This window comes from Geotrypetes seraphini, chromosome 12 (assembly GCF_902459505.1).
Source record: "Geotrypetes seraphini chromosome 12, aGeoSer1.1, whole genome shotgun sequence".
NCBI classification, from domain to species: domain Eukaryota; kingdom Metazoa; phylum Chordata; class Amphibia; order Gymnophiona; family Dermophiidae; genus Geotrypetes; species Geotrypetes seraphini.
The window spans coordinates 92,126,298-92,149,516 of NC_047095.1; the positions used below are offsets into that span (position 1 = coordinate 92,126,298).

Below are 23,219 nucleotides of genomic sequence, written 5' to 3' on the forward strand. Positions count from 1 at the left end.
CCCCCGCTGACCCTCCTATCTCTCCCTCCCGACCCTCCCCGTGAGTTGACAACCTCCCTCCAGTAGCATCGGCAGCCGCAGCAAGCTAAACAGGCTGCTTCGCAGCTTTCTCCTGCCCGCGAATCCCTCTGCCGCATCACCGATGACGTCATCAGTGACGCTTCACTGGCAGTAGAAAGCCGCGAAGCAGCCTGTTTAGCTTGCTGCGGCTGCCGACGCTACTGGAGGGAGGTTGTCAACTCGCTGGGAGGGTCGGGAGGGAGAGATAGGAGGCTGATCCCCTGTCCCGTTGTCCCCACTCACAACTTTGGGACGCCCTCTCTGAAAACGGAACATTTCGGGCATCCCGAAGCTGTGAGTGAGGACAACGGGACAGGGGATGTGAAAAAGGAACTGTCCCATTTAAAACGGGACATATGGTCACCTTAGGTAGAGAGAGCACAGCTGAAATATTGGCATTAAAGGCCCCTTTTACAAAATAATGATTCGCCCTCAGCAAATGCACCAAAGCCCATAGAAATTGAATGGACTTTGGTGCATTTTCTACAGGAGAGTTTCTACCACGGTTTTGTAAAAGAGGCCCTAAATTATTTCTCTATTTATTTAGATTTATTTACTACCTTTTTCAAGGAATATCATTCAAGGCAGTGTAAGGATGCACATTTAAGAGGTCATTTTAAAAAAGCTTTTCCATGTATAAATCCTCTTTCATATGTAGAAAAAAAAGCTGTTTCTAAGATCATGTCACTATAGCCAAGTATTTTACGCTTGTAAGTTTGTGTGTTGACAGTAACATTCAAACTTACATTCTGGGTCCTTTATAAAAGTATATAAGTGTCTGTGCTGTCTGTTTAGAAGCATGGAAACATGACGGCAGATAAAGGCCTAATGGCCCATCCAGTCTGCCCTAAGAGATCCCACATGGCTGTCCCACGCTATCTTGAATTCAGATACAGTCTTCATCTCTACCATCTGCATCAGGAGATCATTCCATGCATCTACCACCCTCTCTGTAAAGTATTTTCTTACATTACCCCTGAGCCTATCACCTCTTAACATCCTATGTCCTCTCCTTCCAGAATCTTCCTTAATTTGAAAAAGACTCGCCTCCTCCTGTATATTAACACCACGGAGATACTTAACAGAGTAGAATTAGATAAATCAAGCAGCAGCATTTTGCACCCTTTGAAATCTCTTAAGACTTTTAGCTGGTAGATCCAGAAGATGCATTTCAGTAATCAATGTGTGAAGTTACAAAAGCATAAATCAATTGTGCAAAATCAGAAGTAGAGAAATAAAAATGAATCGAGCAAAGCTGGTGAAGATAATAAAAAGAGCAGCTGGTAATGCTTCTGTCAGATTTCCATTCTTATTTAGCCTCCTTTCCCAGAAATCCCATCAGTCCCTGCTCCAGGCCATTTGTTCCTGGAAACTGCTTTTGATTGGTTCAGTTCTCTACAGGGTCTTGTATAAACCTGGAGACCACAATACATTTTTTTTGCATTCTGCTGTATAAAAAATATATTAAGGGAGGAGTTTGTGTTCTTGATCTATATAACACAAGCTACATGTTCAACATGAAACAATATTATAAAAATAATCAAGAGATAATTAAGAATAAGAAACTACAGTATCTGGAGTAAAACCTCTCCCCACCCCCTCTCTCTTGCACAGTGGGACCAATTTGATATTTGTGCTCAAGAAGAGGGAAGAGAGTTACAATTTTAATGGCTCTTGGTTTTTGCAAGCTAGCATGCTCTTTTGGGTAGACATTTTAGAGAGATTGTCAATACATGTAATCTGTAATTAATTACTCTTCACAACCTGGAAAGAATGGTTTGTAGATATGGAGTCGGGAGATACCAGCAGTAACCAAGTGGGGAGGCAGATACATGAAACTCAGCTCAGAAATAATGTAATTTTAAGAAAGCAGTTGGTACATATCCAAAGTTGGGATACTGTTAAAAAACAGAATCAAATTTAGGCCAGCCTTTGTAAGTACAAGCTTGTATCCTGACCAAATAGCCATGTCTTAATGCTTGATAAATCTAGTTTCAAGATGGGGTACTTTAAATGTATTACTTTTGAACTGTACTCATGACACCTATTTTTCTTGTGAAAATGAAAAAACTAGCTTCAACAGGCACAGTTTTTCCATATAACAAGACAAAATAAACCTTCCCCTCCCCACACATACACTCACAAAAAAAGAAAAAGTCTTGCTTTTATGTCCTGGAGAGGCGGTCCTGGAAGACTGATGGACTATTAGAAGCAAAAAATAACTGGCCTTAGACACAAAAGAAGTATGCTTTTCCAAGCTTAGGGAACAATTCTGTAACTAAGTGCCAAGAACCATGCATCACAATGGGGCATACACAGCGCCAATTCTACAGCACCATGTAGGCACACCTAAGCCATTATAAAATACTAGCACAAAGTTGTATTGTTTCACCAAAATGTAGATATGCCCACTTATGGCAGCTCTAAGTTTGGTGTAAGTTGGCATGCTTAAGTGAGTCATGCAATGCATGCAACTGATAGTATTTTGTAAGTTCTGTGCATCACTTGACGACATGACTATGGCCACCCATGCTTCACCCATATAGCCAGCCCTTCACAATTAAATGCCAGACAATCTTGGCGCATACTTCACACTTATGGGTATAAATGCAAATTATTAGTGTACCTGACATGCATAAGTACTACTATTTATCATTACTATAGCACTGAAAGGCGTACTGCGCGCTGTACATTTAACATACAATAGACAACATCTCAGGGTTGAGGAGATTATGGTAGAAGAAATGGTACCTGACAGCAGTGAGTGGAAGTTAAGAGTTGAAAGCAGTTTCAAAAAAGTAGACTTTTAACTTGGATTTGAATACTTCTAGAGATGGAACATGACATATATTAATTCAGGCAGCCTGTTCCAGGCATACAGTGAGGCAAGAAAGAAGGGACAGAGTCTGGAGTTGGCAGTGGAAGAGAAGGGTACAGATAAAAGGGGCTTGCCCGATGAACAGAGTTCATGGGGAGGAGCATAGGGGAGATAAGTGAAGAGAGATATTAGAGGGCTTCAGAGTGAATGTACTTGTAAGTCAGTAAGAAGAGTCTGAACTGTATTTGGAAATGGATGAGGAGCCAATGAAGTGGCTTGAGAGAGTGGAAATGTGAGAATAGTGGCTCTCATGGAATATGAGTCGAGCAGCAGCATTTTGAATGGTTAAAGAGGTGAGAGATGGGTGCGTGGGAGACCTGAGAGAAGTACATTGCCGTAATTTAAGCGTGAAGTGATGAGAGCGTTGGTAAGGGTTTTGGTAGTGTGTTCAGAGAGGAGAGGATGGATTTTGGTAATAATATAGAGGAGGAAGCAACAGGTTTTAGCGGTTTGTTGGATTTGAGCAGAGAAGGCGAGAGAGGAAGATAGTGTTATTACATTACATTAGTGATTTTTATTCCGCCATTACCTTGCGGTTATCCATAGAAATAGAGAACGGTGAGAGGAGGGAAGTGAGTTTAGGTGGAAAGATAAGGAGTTCAGTTTTAGCCATATTCAGTTTGAGATGGCTACTATTCTCTAAACTATGCATGCATTTGGTGCCATATTACAGAATGAAGGAGATAACACAATGTTTTACCAATTTTGCAACAACTTATTTCTAATGCATTGAAAATATTAAAAGTAGAAGATTTACTGACCCACATTACCTCCATTTTGGTAGGGATATGATAGAGATGTTTAAATACCTACGTGGTGTAAATGTGCATGAGAGCATAGGATGAAGTTTAGAGGTGATACTTTTTTACAGAAAGGGTGGTAGATGAGTGGAACAGTCTCCCAGAAGAGATGGTGGATACAGAGACTGTGGTTGAATTCAAGAAAGCATGGGATAGGCACGTGGGATCTCTTAGAGAGATGAAGAGATAATGGTTACTATGGATGGGCAGACTAAATGAGCTATTTGTCCTTTATCTGCCATAATGTTTCTATAGAAGATAGCCACATTTAGAAGTCAGGTTGGCCAGCAGTCACAGATAATGTTTAAATAATGAGTGGGCATTGTAAGACCTCAGAACTTACAGAGTGGAAAGATGAATAAAAATTGCCCAAAGCAATTGACATGTGCCTCTTTGACAGAAATTGCATAAAGCAGCTTAGTTCCATATCCCTTATATTGAAGCTCTCCAATTCTCTGAGGCGAGTGGTCTTTGGTATCAGAAGCATCATTTGTATTGAGCAATAGCAAGGCAGTGTCACTACCAGTTCTGTACAGTGCAGCACCAAATCCATGAAAGCTAAAAGTCTATCTCTTTACTATTGTAACTCTATAGCAAGCCTGTCTATAACTCAAAACATGAAATTCCTCAACAAACCCATTCAGTTCCAAATGGCAATCCATTCAGTAATCGTCACCAGCAATGGCAAATTGAAGACATGGCAACAGCTAGAAAGGCTGTTTGGGTCTAATTGAGTCTTTTTTTTAATAGTGGATAGATCAGTGCTTTCTTCAAAAAGATAGGATAGGTCCCCTGACCAAATAAGCTATTTCTAATATGAAATAATTTATTATTTATTTCATTGTTTTTCTTATGCCACCTTTGAAAAATTTATTTATTAATAAACTTATATACCGCATACAACTATGGCGGATTCCATATCACGTACATCCAATCTTAATTCCCTGTAATTTCCACATATAACGTAGACATGTCTGGACAACATCATAAACATCCTCCCAATATAAAACATCATTAAATCAAAGCAAAACATCTATAATAATAAAATGCTAAGCGCGCATGCGCACTCTCACCGTGTGCTTCCCTGATTCCTGTTCTGTCGGGCTGTGACAGTAGGAGTGCGCATGCGCGCCAGACAAGCCTCCCTGCTTTCCACCTCTCCACTTTGCAGCTGCAGAAACGGCCCCACACTCGCGGCTTCAGGCTCATCCAGCTCCAGCACAGCAGAGAGTCAGCAGTACAGACTAATCAGTTTCTCCTTCCTTCCCGCGATCCAACCGGCTCACTTAGGCCCTTCCCTTCCCACCCCCCTTCCCTTCCCGTGGTCCCGACTCCAGCAGCCTGCAGCACTGTATACATGCTGCTTCGGGGCCTTCTACTGCCCTGATTTACTCTGGCACGTCCCTGATGACATCATCAGAGATGCGGCAGAGCAAATCAGGGCAGTAGAAGGCCCCGAAGCAGCGTGTGTACAGTGCTGCAGATGCTGCTGGAGTCACAGGTTTGTCAGGACCGCGGCAAGGGAAGGAGGGGGCAGAAAGGGATTAAGGGAGCCGGCCAGACCGCAGGAAAGGAAAGGGGGGTAGGGGAAATGCTGTTGCTGCACAGGGAAGTAGTGTGGGGGGAGGGAAATGGAGGGGAAATAATTCAAACAATTTACTCTGTGAAACTTCCGTTATTACACAAAAAGAAAGGTAGGTGACAGATATGATACCTCCATACACACACTGAGAGAGAGACGCACAGGAAAAAAAAACAACAACCCTTAAAGACAAGGAGCAATAGAGAAAGATTGAAAGAAACAAACAAATAAAAAACAGTGGACAAGGAGAGAGAGACACAGAAAAAAAAATCCACATACAGCAGCCAAAGAGACAAACACCAAAACAAACAGACAGAGAGACCAAAAGTAAGAAATACAGGCAGCAGCCAAAGAGATAAGACAGAAGGTGAGAGTCAAAAAACCACACAGAAGAACAGGGGTTTAAAGAGACAGATTTAAAGAAAAAAAAACAAAACTTTGGACAAGGAGAGAGAGACAAACAGAAAAAAAAGACAGGGGCTACAGAGACAGATTAAAAGAGACAGACATTAAAACAAAGACAGACAGACATACAGCGGCCAAGAAGAGAGAGACAGAAAGAAAGACAGACACACAAATCTATTCTAGCACCCGTTAATATAACGGGCTTAAAGACTAGTTCACCAATAAAAAACCAAAAAAACGTCAGATCAAATGATTGATTCTAAAATAAATAGCCAAATCAATTTACATTTATATGCAAAGCAAGTCTAATTCCAGCACTTCAGAAATTATTTCAAGGTGGTTTACAGTACATGTTGAATAACTGACATGAAACAAAACAAATTCCAAACAAAATTTGTATAATAAAGGAAACAATAGGAAGGGGCAGAGGTTATACAGCAAAAATTATCCAATAGACTTTGCACTTAAGGAGCAATATATTATAACATATTCAGAAGAAAGAGGTCCTACTATCCTCAGCAAAGTTAAAGCTTGTTTAAAAATCCATGTTTTACTCCTATTGTAAAATTCTTGTAAAACCAAAGTTCAGGTGGAAGAGAATTCCATAAAGGAGGGACTACACAGCTAAAAGCAGTCTTTCGTGATTAGGAACTATCAATAAATTCTGTTGTGATGACTGCAGGTTCCTAGAAGGGTTTTAGGGAAGAAAGGAGTACACGTAGATATGCCAAAATGCCCATGTAAAATGATTTATGGGCCAACATTAAGATTTTACATTTTAATCGGAAAGAAACTGGCAACCAACGCCAAGGTGGTTAAGCCAGATTTTGCTTCCTTAACAATCCAAGAAGAGCAAGGAAATAACAAACGTAGCAAATTTGATTTTAGTTGCAATAGCTTCTGATTTCTCCAGATTGAGAAAGGACCTGATCAGAGTTGCATAAAGGCATAGGTGAAGTTGGAGAAGTTGAAATTTCAGCTACCTGATCTATAATTTGTTTAGCCTTTTCGGAAACATAAACTAGAAACTGAGTACAGCAGTTTGTAATGAAGGCCTGGCTTTGTTGGTGATGATGCAAATAAGTGCCAACATTCCCAAATGATTGGAGGTACCAAACCCAATACAAATTACCATTCCCTGAAACCAGTGAAGGAGGATACTTAGGGGGTACTCAACTCCAATAAAGTTATCTTTTTTGATGATGCTTTCTTTGGTGATAAACTCCATCAGATTCTTTGACTTTAGAGAAGTCAGGAAATGAGCAACTCTTCATTTGTGATCAGCCTTGTACAAAAGTTGAACAGTAAGAAGACTGCCATCACTAAAGTTCTTAACATGAATATCCTCGATAATCCATTAAGTTTAAGATCTGATTGTTTTGGTTTGAGTTTTAAAGAACTTCCCCCCCCCCCCCCCAACCCCAATTCTTGTGTTGGACCTACTATGGAGTCTTACAATGACGACTTAGGAGCATCTGCATATTTCAGTACAGAGCACGTAGACCTTGCGACTTACCGTTTTTGTAACATTAGTCATCCTGATCCTAGATGATTTGTGTTTATATATTTTCCCTAGCATCACTTTTGCTAATATCAGAATTAGATCTTCGCACCTAAATAAGAAATGCACAATTGCTTGACTAAAGTTTGCCCAGTAGCCAAATGTATTATTTATCTTCTTTCAGTTTGTATGTTTATAGGTAACAGTCTCCTGCTGTTGCACTTTTACTGGAGACCCACATGGGACGTTCAGAGAACAAGAGAGCGGTGACTCTCCTCATCATACAGAAACAGGAAGAAATTACATAGACTGTTTTAGCAAAAGCTATGCATGCTCCTATCTGCACTGATATTTAGAAGGTGAACTCTTCTAGAACTGACATCAGAGCTCTTTGTTATTTATATTGTGTGTTTTCCAAGGCTCCTACTGCATCTCCTTAAACCCACAGCTGTAATAAAGCTATGAAAGTATATGGAGCAGACTAACCTTGTTGTCTTTTTCCTGATGCTCTTTTAACTGTTGTAAATTAAATGACAACAGTACTTCTCTGTAACAGGCTGAATCAATGAATTTGTTACAAGGATGGTTTGCTAACAAATGTTTAAAAAACCCTTGGTTAAAACAATTCGAAATTACTCGCCACCAAATAATTTTTGTGCTGATTATTTTGGTGTGAGAGTTTTCTTCTATTTCTTTGGGATTTCAGCTTAACTGAAATGGGCTTCTGTGTGTTACAGTGCCATAAACCTTTATTTGCAGATGTCCAAGGTTTTCTCATTATTTTATATCCCTTCCTCACTCACCTAACCAAGTCATTGAAGCAGCAGTCCTTGGAAGCCTGCAATCATTGGCCCTAAATCCAGCCACCAGGTGTCGCCATTGCACATCCCCATAAGGAACTAAAAGTTAGAAGATCTGACTCAGGTCCACTGCATAACAGTGCACAGCATTATCCCAGGACAAGCAGGCAGCATATTCTTAACGTATGGGTGACGTCACCGACGGAGCCCCGGTACGGACACTTTTAACTAGAAAGTTCTAGTTGACCGCACCGCGCATGCTCGGGTGCCTTCCCGCTCGACGGAGGAGAGCGTGGTCCCCAGTTTCTTCGTTTCCGCGGAGCGAAGAAGACGCATGTGCTTTCAACGGCTGTTGAAATTTTCGACTTTGCCTTCTTGCTCGCGTAATTTTCTTCCTTTTTTGCTTTTTTCCCTTTGGGTTTCTTTTTCGTCTAAAAAAAAAAAATCTTTAATTTGTCTTTTCCTTTATTTTTCTAGCCGGCCCCGGCGGGGCCTGTTGCCAACATACAGGCCTCCGGGTTTGATTTTGCGGAGGCCATGTTTCCATTCATGCCCCCTCAGCCGGGTTTTAAGAAGTGCCAGCGGTGTGCACGCCCGATCTCTCTCACTGACCCGCACAATTGGTGCTTACAGTGCCTGGGTCCAGAGCATCGGGCTGACACCTACACCCGCTGTGCTACTCTTAAAAAACGTACGTTAAAGAATAGGCAGATCCAGCAGAACATCCTTTTTGGCACCGGATCTGCCATGGAGTCTGCCACACCATCGACGGCGCCGCTAAAGTCGGCACCGACTACCTCCACACCGCCTGATCCTTCCTCGGGGTCGATGGCGTCAGGTAAGCCGGCTAAGAAGCCTTCCACTTCCCTTGAGCGCCCTCCTGCCACGGCGGCGACACCGGTCCTCCCGGCATCCAGCCGACCCCGTAAACGCTCCGCCCCGATTTCGGTGAGTGCCTCGTCATCGGCCTCCTCATCGCCGGGGCGTAGAGCAGCACCTATGGTACCGAAAAAGAAAAAAGCGGTACCGGTGCCTCCTCTGGACGACCGCATTGCGGCCATACTCCAAACTCAATTACAGGAGCAGCTACAGCAACAACTACAGCACCTGTTGCCAACAATATTGGCCCCGCTCCTTCCGGTACCGGACCGGCCCGAGCCTCGCACCATACCACCGGAGTCGACTCCATCAGTACCATTAAACACGTCCATGCCGGTGCTCGCGGCCGAACCCATCAACCCTCTCGTGCAACTACACTCTGATGCCGATCCTCTCCGACATCGGGACTGTCGCCAAGCCGACCGAGACCGGCACCGCTCCTCTTCCCCCGGTACCGTCTCCATGCGTTCTGGCAAATCTCTCTCTAAGACTCGCCACGCAGAACCATCCACACCACCGTCCCGTCCTATACACACCGACGTCAGGGACCCGGACCTCTGGGAAGAATCCCAACCCGGTACCGACGATGAGGCTTCTTCAACCGACGAGGAGCCCTCCACAATCGATACCGGTTCCAAGCCTGAACAATCCTCGTTCACCAAATTTCTTCGGGAAATGTCAGCGGCTCTCTCTATCCCATTAGAATCTGACTCTAAGAAGTCACAGGCTTTCTTAGATGCCCTAGACTTCGAGCAACCCCCCAAAGAATTCCTAAAGTTCCGTCCACGATATCTTACGGGAAACTTTCTACAAGAATTGGGAGAATCCTCTCTCGGTACCAGGGGCCCCTAGAAAACTGGATAGTCTCTACAGGGTCATCCCTATCCCGGGGTTTGACAAACCCCAACTACCCCATGAATCTCTTCTTGTCGAATCCACCTTGAAGAAAACCCAGGGATCCAGTGTTTATGCTTCTACCCCTCCTGGCAGAGAGGGCAAAACGATGGATAAATTTGGCAAGCGCTTTTATCAAAATTCAATGCTTGCAAACAGAGCCAATAATTACACCTTTCACTTCTCCTTCTACATGAAGTATCTGGTTCAACAACTCTCTTCATTACAAAAGTATCTTCCTGAACGTAAGGTCCCTCTTTTCCAACAACACATTTCCAGTCTGCTCCAACTCCGCAAATTCATGGTGCGCTCTATTTATGATTCTTTCGAGCTCACTTCTCGAGCTTCGGCCATGGCGGTTGCCATGAGATGTCTGGCCTGGCTGAGAGTTTCCGACCTCGACGTTAACCACCAAGACCGCCTGGCTAACGCACCTTGTCTTGGTGATGAACTTTTCGGAGAGTCCCTAGACTCCACCACCCAGAAACTCTCTGCTCACGAGACCAGGTGGGATACTCTCATCAAACCGAAGAAGAAGACTCCGCCTGCTCGCCCCTATAGACAGCAGTCTTCATACCAACGCAGATTCTCAGCCAGACCTCTTCATCCACCTCCGCAACAACCTCACCGACCTCGTCAGCAACAGCAAACTCAGGCTCGCTCCCAATCTCATCAACCTGCCAAGCCTCTCCCTCAGTCAAAACCTTCTCAGCCCTTTTGACTCCTTTCTCCAGGGCATAGCCAGTCTCTCACCAGCGTTGCCTCTTCCTCAACCTATCGGAGGACGCCTGCAACTTTTTCTCAGCCGTTGGGAGGTCATCACGTCAGACCAGTGGGTCCTTACCATCATTCGCCACGGCTACTCTCTCAACTTCCAGACTCTTCCACCAGACAATCCTCCCGTAGAATCTGCTTCTCACTCCTCTCAAACCCTCCTCCTTCTCAAGGAGGTTCAATCCCTCCTTCTCAATGCCATCGAAGAAGTCCCCCAAGACCAAAGGGGTCAGGGATTCTACTCCAGCTACTTCCTGGTACCCAAGAAGACAGGAGACCTACGTCCCATCCTCGATCTCAGGGACCTCAACAAGTGTCTGGTCAAGGAAAGGTTCCGAATGCTCTCCCTTGCCACGCTTTACCCTCTTCTCTCTCAACATGACTGGCTATGTTCCCTAGACCTCAAGGATGCCTACACTCACATTCCAATCAATCAGACTTCACGTCGCTACCTCCGGTTTCAGATACAGCACCATCACTACCAGTACAAAGTGCTACCCTTTGGCCTCGCATCATCGCCCAGGGTGTTCACCAAGTGCCTTATTGTGGTGGCGGCCTTCCTCAGGTCTCACAACCTCCAGGTGTTCCCCTACTTGGTCGATTGGTTGGTGAAAGCACCTATGTCTCCGCTTGTGCTACAAGCCACTCAACACACCATCTCTTTCCTCCATCTTCTGGGGTTCGAGATCAACTACCCCAAGTCGCATCTGCTTCCCACACAGCGACTTCAGTTCATTGGAGCAGTTCTCGACACCACTCTGATGAGGGCGTTTCTCCCCTCCGACCGTCAACAGACCCTGCTCCATCTTTGCCACCAGGTGCTCCTTCATCACTCCATCCCTGCTCGGCAGATGATGGTCCTCCTGGGCCACATGGCTTCCACGGTCCATGTGCTCCCTCTGGCACGACTCCACCTCAGAACACCTCAGTGGGCTCTAGCCAACCAATGGTCTCAGACCACGGACCTTCTTTCTCATCCCATCTGTGTGACATCGTCTCTTCAGCGATCTCTTCAATGGTGGTTGAACTCCTCCAATCTTTCCAGGGGTCTGCTTTTTCATCTACCCCCTCACTCCATGGTCATCACCACGGATGCCTCCCCCTACGCATGGGGAGCCCACCTGGGAGAACTTCGTACACAGGGTCTCTGAACCCCTCAGGAACGTCAACATCATATCAACTTCCTGGAACTCAGGGCCATGTTCTATGCACTCAAAGCTTTCCAACACCTTCTCTACCCTCAGGTTCTTCTCCTGTGCACAGACAACCAAGTCGCCATGTATTACATAAACAAGCAAGGCGGCACCGGTTCTCCCCTCCTCTGTCAGGAGGCCATCTGCATCTGGACCTGGGCCACGGCCCGCAATCTCTTCCTCAAGGCTGTCTACATCCAGGGCGAACAGAACTCCCTGGCCGACAATCTCAGCCGCATCCTTCAACCTCACGAGTGGACTCTGGATCCGACCACACTCCTCTCCATCTTCGATCGGTGGGGCACTCCTCAGGTGGACCTCTTTGCAGCTCCTCACAAACATCAACTGCCCCTTTTCTATTCCAGACTCTCCTCTCCTCATCTTCTGGCCCCGGATGCGTTCCTGCTCAACTGGACGGGTCGGTTTCTCTATGCCTTCCCTCCACTTCCTCTGATGTTGCGGACGTTGTTCAAACTCCCCAGAGACAATGCCACCATGATTCTCATCGCTCCTTGGTGGCCTCGCCAACACTGGTTCTCTCTCCTGCTCCAGCTCAGCTCCAGGGAGCCCATTCCTCTTCCTGTGCTTCCTACTCTACTTATGCAGCAGCATCAGTCTCTACTACATCCCAATCTGTCCTCGCTCCACCTGACAGCTTGGTTTCTCTCGGGCTGACCTCTCCACAGAATCTGTCTCAGCCTGTCCGTCGCATTTTGGATGCCTCCAGGAAACCGGCCACCCTCCAATGTTACCATCAGAAGTGGACCAGGTTCTCCTCTTGGTGTCTACTGCATCACCACGATCCCACCTCATTGGCGGTGGAAACTGTACTGGACTATTTGCTCTCTCTGTCCGACGCTGGTCTCAAGTCTACCTCCATCAGAGTCCACCTCAGTGCCATCACTGCGTTCCATGAGCCTATCCTCGGAAAACCTCTTACGGCTCATCCCCTGGTTTCCCGGTTCATGAGAGGCCTCTTCAATGTCAAACCACCTCTGAAGCCTCCTCCAGTCGTCTGGGACCTGAATGTGGTTTTGTCAGCCCTCATGAAACCTCCGTTTGAGCCTCTTGCCACTACTTCACTCAAATTTCTGACACGGAAGGTGCTTTTCCTCATTGCCATCACCTCTGCCAGGAGGGTTAGTGAGCTGCATGCACTGGTTGCCGACCCACCTTTCACTGTTTTTCACCATGACAAGGTGGTTCTGCGCACCCATCCTAAGTTCCTTCCCAAGGTGGTCTCGGACTTTCACCTCAACCAGTCCATTGTTTTGCCTGTCTTTTTTTCCCAAACCCCACTCTCATCCTGGGGAACAGGCGCTGCATACGCTGGACTGTAAGCGTGTCCTTGCTTACTATCTTGATTGCACCAGGGCTCACTGCTCATCCCCTCAGCTCTTTCTATCTTTCGACCCTAACCGTTTAGGTCGCCCTGTCTCTAAACGGATGCTTTCTAACTGGCTTGCTGCCTGCATTGCCTTCTGTTATGCTCGGGCCGGTCTCTCACTGGAAGGTGCTGCCACGGCCCACAGAGTCAGAGCTATGGCTGCTTCCGTGGCTTTCCTCCGTTCCACGCCCATTGAGGAAATCTGCAAGGCTGCCACTTGGTCCTCAGTTCACACGTTCACTACTCACTACTGTCTGGAGGCCTTCTCCAGACGGGATGGACTCTTCGGCCAATCTGTGTTACAAAATTTATTTTCCTAATGGCCAACCATCCCTCCTCCCCCTCTGTTAGCTTGGAGGTCACCCATACGTTAAGAATATGCTGCCTGCTTGTCCTGGGATAAAGCACAGTTACTTACCGTAACAGGTGTTATCCAGGGACAGCAGGCAGATATTCTTAGGACCCGTCTTCCTCCCCGGGTTGGCTTCTTAGCTAGCTTATCTTAACTGGGGACCACGCTCTCCTCCGTCGAGCGGGAAGGCACCCGCGCATGCGCGGTGTGGTCAACTAGAACTTTCTAGTTAAAAGTGTCCGTACCGGGGCTCCGTCGGTGACGTCACCCATACGTTAAGAATATCTGCCTGCTGTCCCTGGATAACACCTGTTACGGTAAGTAACTGTGCTTTTCTGCTGGGCCAAACTCTAGTGTTCTTTATGTAGAGCAACCCTTTATGCAGCAAAATATCTTCCCAGTCCGAAATCTAGAAAAAGAAAAACTGTACTTTTAAGATTTAAAACTTGTAGTTTGGGGATTTTTTCCACATGAACAAGAGTTGTTATAAAGAGGTGCTGTTATATAAAACACTTTAGGACACTATGCTGATTCCATGTTTCAATACATCTTAGACTTAGGTTGTTACCTTGGTAATCATCTTTCTATTATGATTCTGTACTGAAGCTGTTGTCCTCCTTTAGTCATGAACTTTGGTAAAGGTGCATGGGGCTGTGGTCAATCTGAAAGGCAGCGCCACAAATTGGAAGTGTCCCTCTAGAAAACATCGAATCTCAGATATTTTCTGTGATCCAGAAAATGAGAATGTGAAGATATGCCTAATCCAGTGAGACTAGGAATTCCCCCAGAGCTACCACCGCAATGACTAACTGGGCCATCTCCATGGAACTGTCAGTGCTGCATTTAAGGACTTCAGATCCAGGATAGGCTTCCATGCGCTGGTATGACGTGATGATGTCATGCACATGATGTCACCGCGTTGCCAGAAGCTTTTCAAAACCCACACAAAATGCCGGGTTTTGAAAAGCCGCCCAGATCCCCAGATGTCCGGGGAAATCTGGATGTCTGGTAGCCCTACTTCAACCTCACTCCATGGCACAGTGAATCACACTCTTTGGAATGGTTCACCCTTGGCATCTCTATAAACACGAGTAAAATTTTAATCAAAATGCAGTCCTAAAAATAAATAAAGTGTGTCTAATTAAGTGGAGCAAAACTAGTGAGATTGCATTGCTAGGAACCTGGCAGCACATCATTGGTTCTTGAGGCAGAAAGGAGTCGGTATAGAAAATGGCTTAAAGTACTTGTAGGAAATGGATCACTTATTCTTGTGTGCATTTGCTCTCTCTTTGCATTTGATCTCATTTCACTTTTGAGTTTTGAGATGTATACAGAAGCCGCTTCACATCCATATCTGCATTTTGCTGTTAGGGTGAGATGTGTCGGGGCCCGGCCTTCCTGGTGTCAGGATGTTATTTCTTTTAATCTTTGTTATTTTTATTTTTGCAAGTTTGCAGTGAGCCTTTTTCACAGCATGGAAGTGGACCCATCCTTAATCGTTTCCTGTTGAGCTACTGACATATCTACTTTAAGCTTGCTGGCAGTGAGTGGACTGATACCTTAAAGCTTGTCGCTGACATTCACAAATATAAACATATCTAATCCTGGCAGTAAAATAACTCTGTGTCAAAGATGTTCATGAGATATGTTGTAAAGGTAAAAAGGAAACATAAGATTATAAGTATTCTTATAATCTTTAAGATTAACATGCCTAGCCAAAGGAGAAAACTAATATATACTCCGCAGCCTGCATGGATCCCAGAATAAGTTAAACATCACACATAGTGTTTAACTTATTCTTTATATTTTGTACCACTCTCCATAAAGGTAGCAGCACTGAATATACCGCTATAGCAGTCACAGTGTGCTGAATATTATAGCTAAATGGATAATTTCTTCTCATACTTCAAATCTGGTCCCTTCTTATACATATATGAAGCTGTACATTGCTGGCTCCTGATGGACGCATTACTTTTTGAATATTGGAAACATAGAAATAGACGGCAGATAAGGGCCCACGGCCCATCTAGTCTGCCCACCTTAATGTCCCTCCCCTACCTTTGCCCTGTGAATAGATCCCATGTGCCGATCCCATTTGGCCTTAAAATCAGGCACGCTGCTGGCCTCAATCACCTGTAGTGGAAGACTATTCCAGCGATCAACCACTCTTTCAGTGAAAAAGAATTTCCTGGCCTAATACATAAATAGATTTCCAGTGCAATAGGTGAGACATTCTAGACAGATGGGATAATAATCCCTATAAGCCGCGTGTATCTGCAGAAGGAATCCACTCTGGATTTTTCCTCTTGCCTTTGCCTTCACTGAGCTCCTTAGCTCCACCTGCAGTTCTTTCCTTTTGCATGCAAGCCTGCAGGAGTGTTTGTTCTGCTATCCCCATTTTATTATTTTATTTGGTGTATTTTCATCTGTTTTTCAGGGATTCTGGTGCCTGGAGTGTTTTCACAGCTCTGCCTGCTTGAGAACACACAGACTTCAGTCTGTAGCTGACAGACTGATCCAACTGGTTACCGGTTAGCCAGCCTGCATAGTTTTCTCTGGTGTTCAGGGCCTACCCTGAAGTGGTCTCACCTGCTGTTAAGCAGAGGTTGAGCACAGGCTGTTGGGCACCCTTACGAGACTTAGCCTCCGCCCAACCCAGTGTGCATCCATTAGTACACAGGGATGGAGGTATAGTCAGGCATAGGAGTCTGACTGGCAACCCAAAGATAAGCTTTGCAGAAGCATTCCTAGCATCGAGGCAGTGAATTTCTCATCCAGCTACTGTGAGAGAACTGAGGCAGGCTACAGCACAGATCTTCTGTCAAGTCATAGTGAGTACAGGCTGTCATTCTGTGAGATGAATCAGGGGTGGTTGGAAAAGTGGAGTTTTGAGTGTTTCTGAATGTTCCCCATTGTGAAAAATCCTAAAATCACCGTTTATAGAGTTTGGGAAGTGTGAAAAATATCCCAATTTTGACATGAATTTTTTGACAGTGGCCATCTTGGATTTTTAGCAATTTTTTTTTCTAAAGCTCCCCGCTTCTCCAAAACTGTAAATTTTGCTTGGAAACTTGCTGCGATGAAGTCCTTGAGCTCTCCTGATGTGGATTCTTACCAGGATTGCACAAATTTAGCACTTTTAGAACATCCTTGTGCCATGTGGCACAGCCGGGGGAGGCGGCAGCATCCAGCTTAGCCTCTTCCCTGCTGCAGATGACCACATGCTCAGCTAGTCCAGCGGGCATCCTTCTTTGCTTTCGGAGCTCGACACAGCTGGTAGTTCCATTTGCCTGGCTGTGGACCATCCGCAGCCTAAGAAACGCAAATTTAAGTCATCTAAAGGTGACTCTACGCCCCAGGAGCCAGACACTTTTTCAGACTTTAAGAAATTTTTGTGGTCTGAGTTTCAGAGCAGGCGTTCTTCCCTTGAGCAGTCTCAGTCTGCCTCCGCAGCGTCTCTTATTGGCATTGTGCCTTTGGGCATGTCCTTGCCTCAGTCTGCTGCTACTTTGGTGCTGCCTGGCGGACCCTGATGCAGATGTTTTGCTTGCTGATCCCTTGCTTGCAGGTACAGCACTTTCCGGAGTGGGAGATCAGGGACTGTATGCTGGATCTATGGATCCCTCTGGGGTCTTGGATCCTGGGGATGATTCCACAGTCCTGCGCTTATTTAAGTCTGTGGCTCTGCCGGACCTTATTTTCTGAGTCTTTGTAGAAGTTGAACTTAGTCACTCAGCCAGCTTCATCCACTTCTTCCTCCTGACTTTGTGGTGTGCGCTTGCAGTCTGCTTCCTTTCCCTGGTACCCTGATATGAGCGTTTTGGTCTCAGAACAGTTTGACTCTTCAGAGGGTGCTCTTAAAATTGCCACAATTATGTCACGCTGGTATCCTCTGGCACAAGAGTATCAGCAACTTTTGGGTCAGCTTAAGGTGCATTCTATAGAATTTGTCCCTGTCTCTGCCCCATCCCCTTGTGCTCAGTCACCATCCCCACCCCGTCCCCGTGAGCTCAGTCCCCGTCTCCGCCAACCATCTGATCCCATCCACACAAGCCTCGAATAGTTTTATACTGAACTTTATTTTATTAAAGTATAAAAAGAAATATTATTCTATACAATTGTCATTTTATAAATCAAAGTTCTGGCTGCTGAACTAGAGGAAGAGATCTTCAACTGGCAGGGCTTTGTTTACTTCATCCTACAGCAAAAGAGAAAAGAAATATAAATTTTTTTTCCTACCTTTGTTGTCTGGTTTCTGCTTTCCTCATCTTCTCATCATTCTATTCCTTCTACCCACTGTCTGCCTTTTCTCTGCCTCTTTCATATGACATCTGCTGCTCTGTTACTGTTCCTCTCCTTTCCATCTCTCCCTCCACCTCCCCACCCATCTTCTTCCTTCTGCTCTCCCATAGTCTGGCATCTCTGTCTTCTTCCCTTCCCTCCCCCAGGTGGTTTTTAGCATCTCTCTCCTCAGATCTGTTATCTGTCTCCCCAATCCAGCATGTGCCCTTTTTACTTTATCCCCTCCTTCCATACAATATGTGCTCCCCTCTTTCTCTCCTTCCCACTTCCCTTCAGCGTCTGTTCCACTCTCTTCCCTCCCCACTTTCCTTCATCATTTTCTCCCCTGTCTCTCCTACCCACTTTCCTGCAGCGTTTTCTCCCCATTCTCTCCTCCCCATTTCCTTTCAGCATCTGTTCCTCTTACGCCTCCCCCTCTCTCTACACTTCACTTCAGAACCCTTTGCACGGTCAAGCAGCCCCCTCCCTCCCTCCCAAATGCCACAATCCAGGCATCTCCCTCCCTCACCTTCGCTGGCGATTTTCGTTGTCTCCTTAGCGCCCAAGCCTTTTTCTGAAGTTGCGTGCAGCTGCCAAAAACTTCTCCTCTGACACAACTTCCTGTTTCCAGTTGCATCAGAGGAGAATTTTAAGGCAGCTACATGCAACTTTTTTAAAGGCTCATGCCACTTGGAGACAATGAAAATCACCAGTGAAGGTGAGGGGAAGGGAGTGAGGGAGATGGCTGGACCATGGCAATCGGGAGGAAGGAGGGAGAGGGATGCTGGATCGCGTGTTCCATCACTTAACTGCGGGGACAAGGCCATTCACAGCTCCACAGGGTGGTGAATGGCCTTGTCCCCATACCCGCAACAACCAGGGTTTTTTCCTCCCCATTTCAGCGGGTTACCCCATTTCCTCCCCATTTCGGCAGGTTATCCGTGCCTAGCCATGAGTACCAGTCACTATGTCATTCTCTAGTGGATTCTTTGGTGACGCAGGTGACTAAACGCACCTCTCTACCCAGTCAAGGTGGTGTGGTGCTAAAGGATATGCAGGACTGCCGTGTGGATGTAGTCCTTAAGAAACTCTATGATGCAGCTGCGTTAGTCATTAAAGCTGCTTCAGCAATGTCTTTTGTCGCACACGCCTGTCTAAACTACGCACACTGGAGAGTGAGGTGGTGGATCCCCCTCCTCAACTTTTTGTGTCTGGGAAAAATTATATGGCTGACACATTGTATGACCTTATGCGAGTTTTGGCAAAGGTGTCTGCGTACTCCATCTCTGCCTACAGAATGCTCTGGCTCAGACAGTGATTCAACTTCCAAGGCTACTTTGGCTAGATTGCCTTTTAAGGGGCAGTTATTGTTTGGCAAAGGTCTGGATGACCTCATGGATTCTATGACGGACTGTCACCCTAAGACTCTGCCTGATAGCAGACCTAGACCCTCCAGAGGTTCTGGTCGCTCTAATTTTGGTGGCTCATGGCAATCCCGACTGTATGCAAGTGCCATGTCGTAGAGATTTTTACAGTGCTCCTGATGGCTACAGGCGTTCCCAGCCTTCTACCTCCTGTTCTGCGCCCTCTGCTAAAAAGACACAATGATGTCAGGCCGAGGGATGCCCCTCTTCAAATAAAGGGTCAGCTCTCAACATTTCTTCCTGCTTGGATGCGCATTACATCTAACCAATGGGTCTTGGACGTTATTTGCCCGGCCTCTGAAAAATTGGTTCGTGGACTCTCTTACTGGTTGCCCGGACAAAGCAGTCAAGATTCAAGCCACCATTGAGTGCTTGCAGGATATTCAAGCTATAGAGCCTACATTCTTTCTGGGAAACAGTCCCCTATTTCTGTCAAGGTGCATTCTACCAGGAGCGTGACTTCTTCGTGGGCCAAAGCTAGAGCTGTCTCCCCTGAGATTTACAGGGCTGCAAAGTGGTCTTTTCTTCACATATTTGCCAAGTTTTACAGAGTGGATGTGGCGGAAAGACAGGACACTGTTTTTGGGTCCTTTGTCTTAAGGGTTGGTGCAGCAAGCCCACCCTAGATTTTTAGGGACTGCTTTTGTATATCCCATCTGTCTAGAATGTCTCACCTATTGCACTGGAAAAAGAGATTATGTACTTACCTTGGTAAGTTCTTTTCCAGTAGATAGGTGAGACATTCTAGACTCCTGCCCAGTCCTTCCTGCGCCTGCCTACTGTTTCAGTCTGTTTATGCTTCTCCTAGCTGATTCTTGGGGGCTGGTAAGAATTTTGCTTCAATTACTTTCAGATATTGGAATTAATCAGGTTGTTCTTGACTGGTTTTCTAAATTTTTACTGTCTCATTCATACTCAGTCAATATTGAAGGTAATATTTCTAATACCTGGCAGCCTCCTTGTGGGTTTCCACAGGGTTCTTCGCTTTCCCCAATCTTGTTCAATCTTTATATGACTACTCTTGAACACCTTTAAGTTGTCACCTTGGGAAATGCTTTATACCCATGCAAATGATATCTTTATATTGATCGAGATTGATTCAAACATTACCAATTTAGTCTTTAAAATAAATCATTGTATTTCCCGACTTCAAGCTTGGGCTATGTCCGTCCAGATGAAGTTAAATGCAACTAAAATCAAATTCTTGTGGTTAGGTCCAAAACTAGATTGTCTCCCTTCTACTATATTATTGGATTCTGGGGCTTCTCTGCAAATTGAGTTCTCTTCCATTATATTATTGGATTCTGGGGCTTCTCTGCAAATTGAGTTCTCTTCCAAGATCTTGGGAATACTTTTGGACTCTTCCCTTACCTTTAAGGATCAAATAAACTCTCTGGTCAAAATATGTTTTATTAGTTTATGAATGTTGAGAAAAGTTAGATCTTATTTCCATCAATGCCATTTTTTTGTTTTTGTCCAATCAATTATACTATCTCGGCTAGATTACTATAATGCTATCTATCTTGGCATCACAAAGATCTGCCTTCAAAGGTTGCAGTTGATTCAGAATACCATTGCGAAGTTGATCTATGGAAAGAGCAAGTTTGACCACGTGACTCCTTTGTTTTTGAGCCTCCACTAGCTCCTGGTTCATCTTAGAATTTAATTTAAATGTGTATGTATTATTTTTAAGATTTTGTTTGGTATTTTTGCTCCTTATGTTCCTTTATCATGGAACATTTACAGATTTTCCTATGCGAGAGGTACCCAACAATTTAAGCTTTCCCTCCCTTCTAGCAAAGGAATCAAGTATTTTAGTCTTTCTTTGGTTTTTAAATTTTCTCAACTATGGAATGAATTTCCTTTAACTTTGCAATGTCCTAGTCTTTTCCAAGTCTGCCGCAAATCTTAAAAACTTTCCTGTTTTCAAAATATTTTAAAAATTAATTCCATTGCAACTTTTGGTATATTTTTTTATTAATTATTGTCAACCATGTCGAGTTTCCTTTGGTTGATGACCCGGTATACAAAGCTAAGTTTTAGTTTAGTTTAGTTTTTAGTATGTTTTAAGTTTTATATGAGAGTAGTTTCTGAGCTCCTTTAAAGCCTTTGTTGGTGGTTAACATTACTGTTTGATTTACTTCTTGAGCAGAACAGTTTGTTTCTAAGCCTGTTGCTATAGGTGCCTCTACTTCACGAGTATTGGGTGGCTCTCAGTGCTTGGGTACTAACTGCAGGTGGAGCTAAGGAGCCCAGTGAAGTACAGCAGAGGCAAGAGGAAAAATCTGGAGTGAATTCTTTCTACTGATGCACGTATCTATAGGGATATTACCCCATCTGTCTAGAACAGTGGTTCTCAACCCTATCCTAGGGGACCCCCCAGCCAGTTGGGTTTTCAGGACATCCCTAATGAATATGCATGAGAGAGATTTGCATATAATGGAGGAGATAGGTATGCAAATGTGTCTTATGCATATTCGTTAGGGATATCTTGAAAACCCAACTGGCTGGGGGGTCCCCCAGGACAGGGTTGAGAACCACTGGTCTAGAATATCTCACCTATCTATTGGAAGAGAGCTTACCATGGTAAGTACATAATCTCTTTATACATACCCATGCATTTTCCTATAATTTTCATAACCTTCTCTGGACTGGCGAGGTTTCTCCAAAATAATACCTAGATATGCTATGTGGATAAAGGGGTTTGAAGATGAAGAGTGAAAATGATATTTGACATAAGGGATTCATTTGTAGAGAAGGTTAATCAGGAATAGAGGAAACTCTCATGGGATAAATGGCATAATTTCTTGGCTCCTTTCCCCTGAATAAGCGCGCATTACCATTGGTTGTCATTCTCGTAATGGTAGTTAATGCAGGATGCAAATAGCTGAGGATGAAGCAATTAAATTTCCACTTATATCTCTTTTCCTGAGTTGGAACTGCCTCCTGGCTTCAGGAAACTGTCTCTCTAACTTGGAAATAAAGGATTTGAAATAGCAGGTAGAAGTCAGAAGGACTAAAAGAGCATAGCCTTAATAATCCTCGCCAGAAATGTTCTTTTCTTGTTGTTTTCTTTCTACCTAAATCTCATTGGACATCACATTTTATTGTTTTTCTGTCTCTTGATGAAAAGAGTTATTATTGATCTGTGACTGTACTGAAGGTAAGTTTCCATTTTTCGTGTTCTGTCCATGTTTGCCTGTTTGGAAATACAGTATCCTCCTCTCATTAGCTGCAATCATACCTTGCTTAGCACTGATCCGTAGGCAATGGCGTGCATAGGAAGAATTAGAAAAAAGACTTGGATGATTTGTAGAGTAGCTTTCACAAGAATAGAGTTTTCTACACTGTACTGTGCTTGGACAGGATAAAACTTGTCTGTAACTTTAGAAACATTGCCTACTAGTTATATCTGTAAACATAGTCTGTCTACAGGATAATATTCAGAAATATCTCTGCATGTAAAGCAATGTTTCATGCAAAGAAATAGGCTTCAATTATGTAGTTAAACCTGAATGCACTTAAGTTTATCGAACTTGGACTGGAAAAGATGAGCATTTACATGCAGTCTTTTTAAGTTAAGCTAGGAAATTTGTCCATATTTATGATCATTTTAAATGTATAAATTAATTTTCAAAACATAAGTATGCACATTGTTTTGTTTTGAAAATTTGCCAGTATCTACACAGGGAAAAGTGCATGTACTGTTTATGCATACATATGTTATAAAATGACCCAATCAAACCCCAAACCAAAGAAGCAAAATAGTGTCCAAAACAAAAGCAGCACAAAAAGAAGCCCAAATGTACATTTTTGGTTCGTGATTGTTTCAAGTTATAAAATTACCTTATGAAGCTGCTCTTACTTTATTTTTTTTTTTTTTTTGCTTTGTTTAAAATTTGGAAAACTTCTAATACTGTTAAAAATTAGAAGGTACTTAATCAACCTTCCCTACAGAATTCTGTTAATGTACAGGGTCTGATCTTCAGTGCCCCTTTCTATTCTAGTA

General features: G+C 44.3%; 1 protein-coding gene across 6 annotated transcripts in view; it reads left to right on the forward strand.

Annotated features, from left to right (window-relative positions):
* The window catches only part of RABGAP1L (RAB GTPase activating protein 1 like), a 978,589-nt gene that overhangs the window by 912,105 nt on the left and 43,265 nt on the right, over positions 1–23,219 (forward strand). The window contains exon 22 of one of the 6 annotated variants that reach the window (XM_033916612.1): positions 7,411–7,701. The exons of 4 other annotated variants lie outside the window; for them this stretch is intronic. In XM_033916612.1, the coding sequence (XP_033772503.1) occupies positions 7,411–7,425 (15 nt within the window). In that variant the 3' untranslated portion in view covers positions 7,426–7,701. Of the gene's footprint in view, positions 1–7,410; positions 7,714–23,219 lie in introns of those variants that run through there. One more of the 6 variants, XM_033916616.1, reaches the window with a different exon arrangement.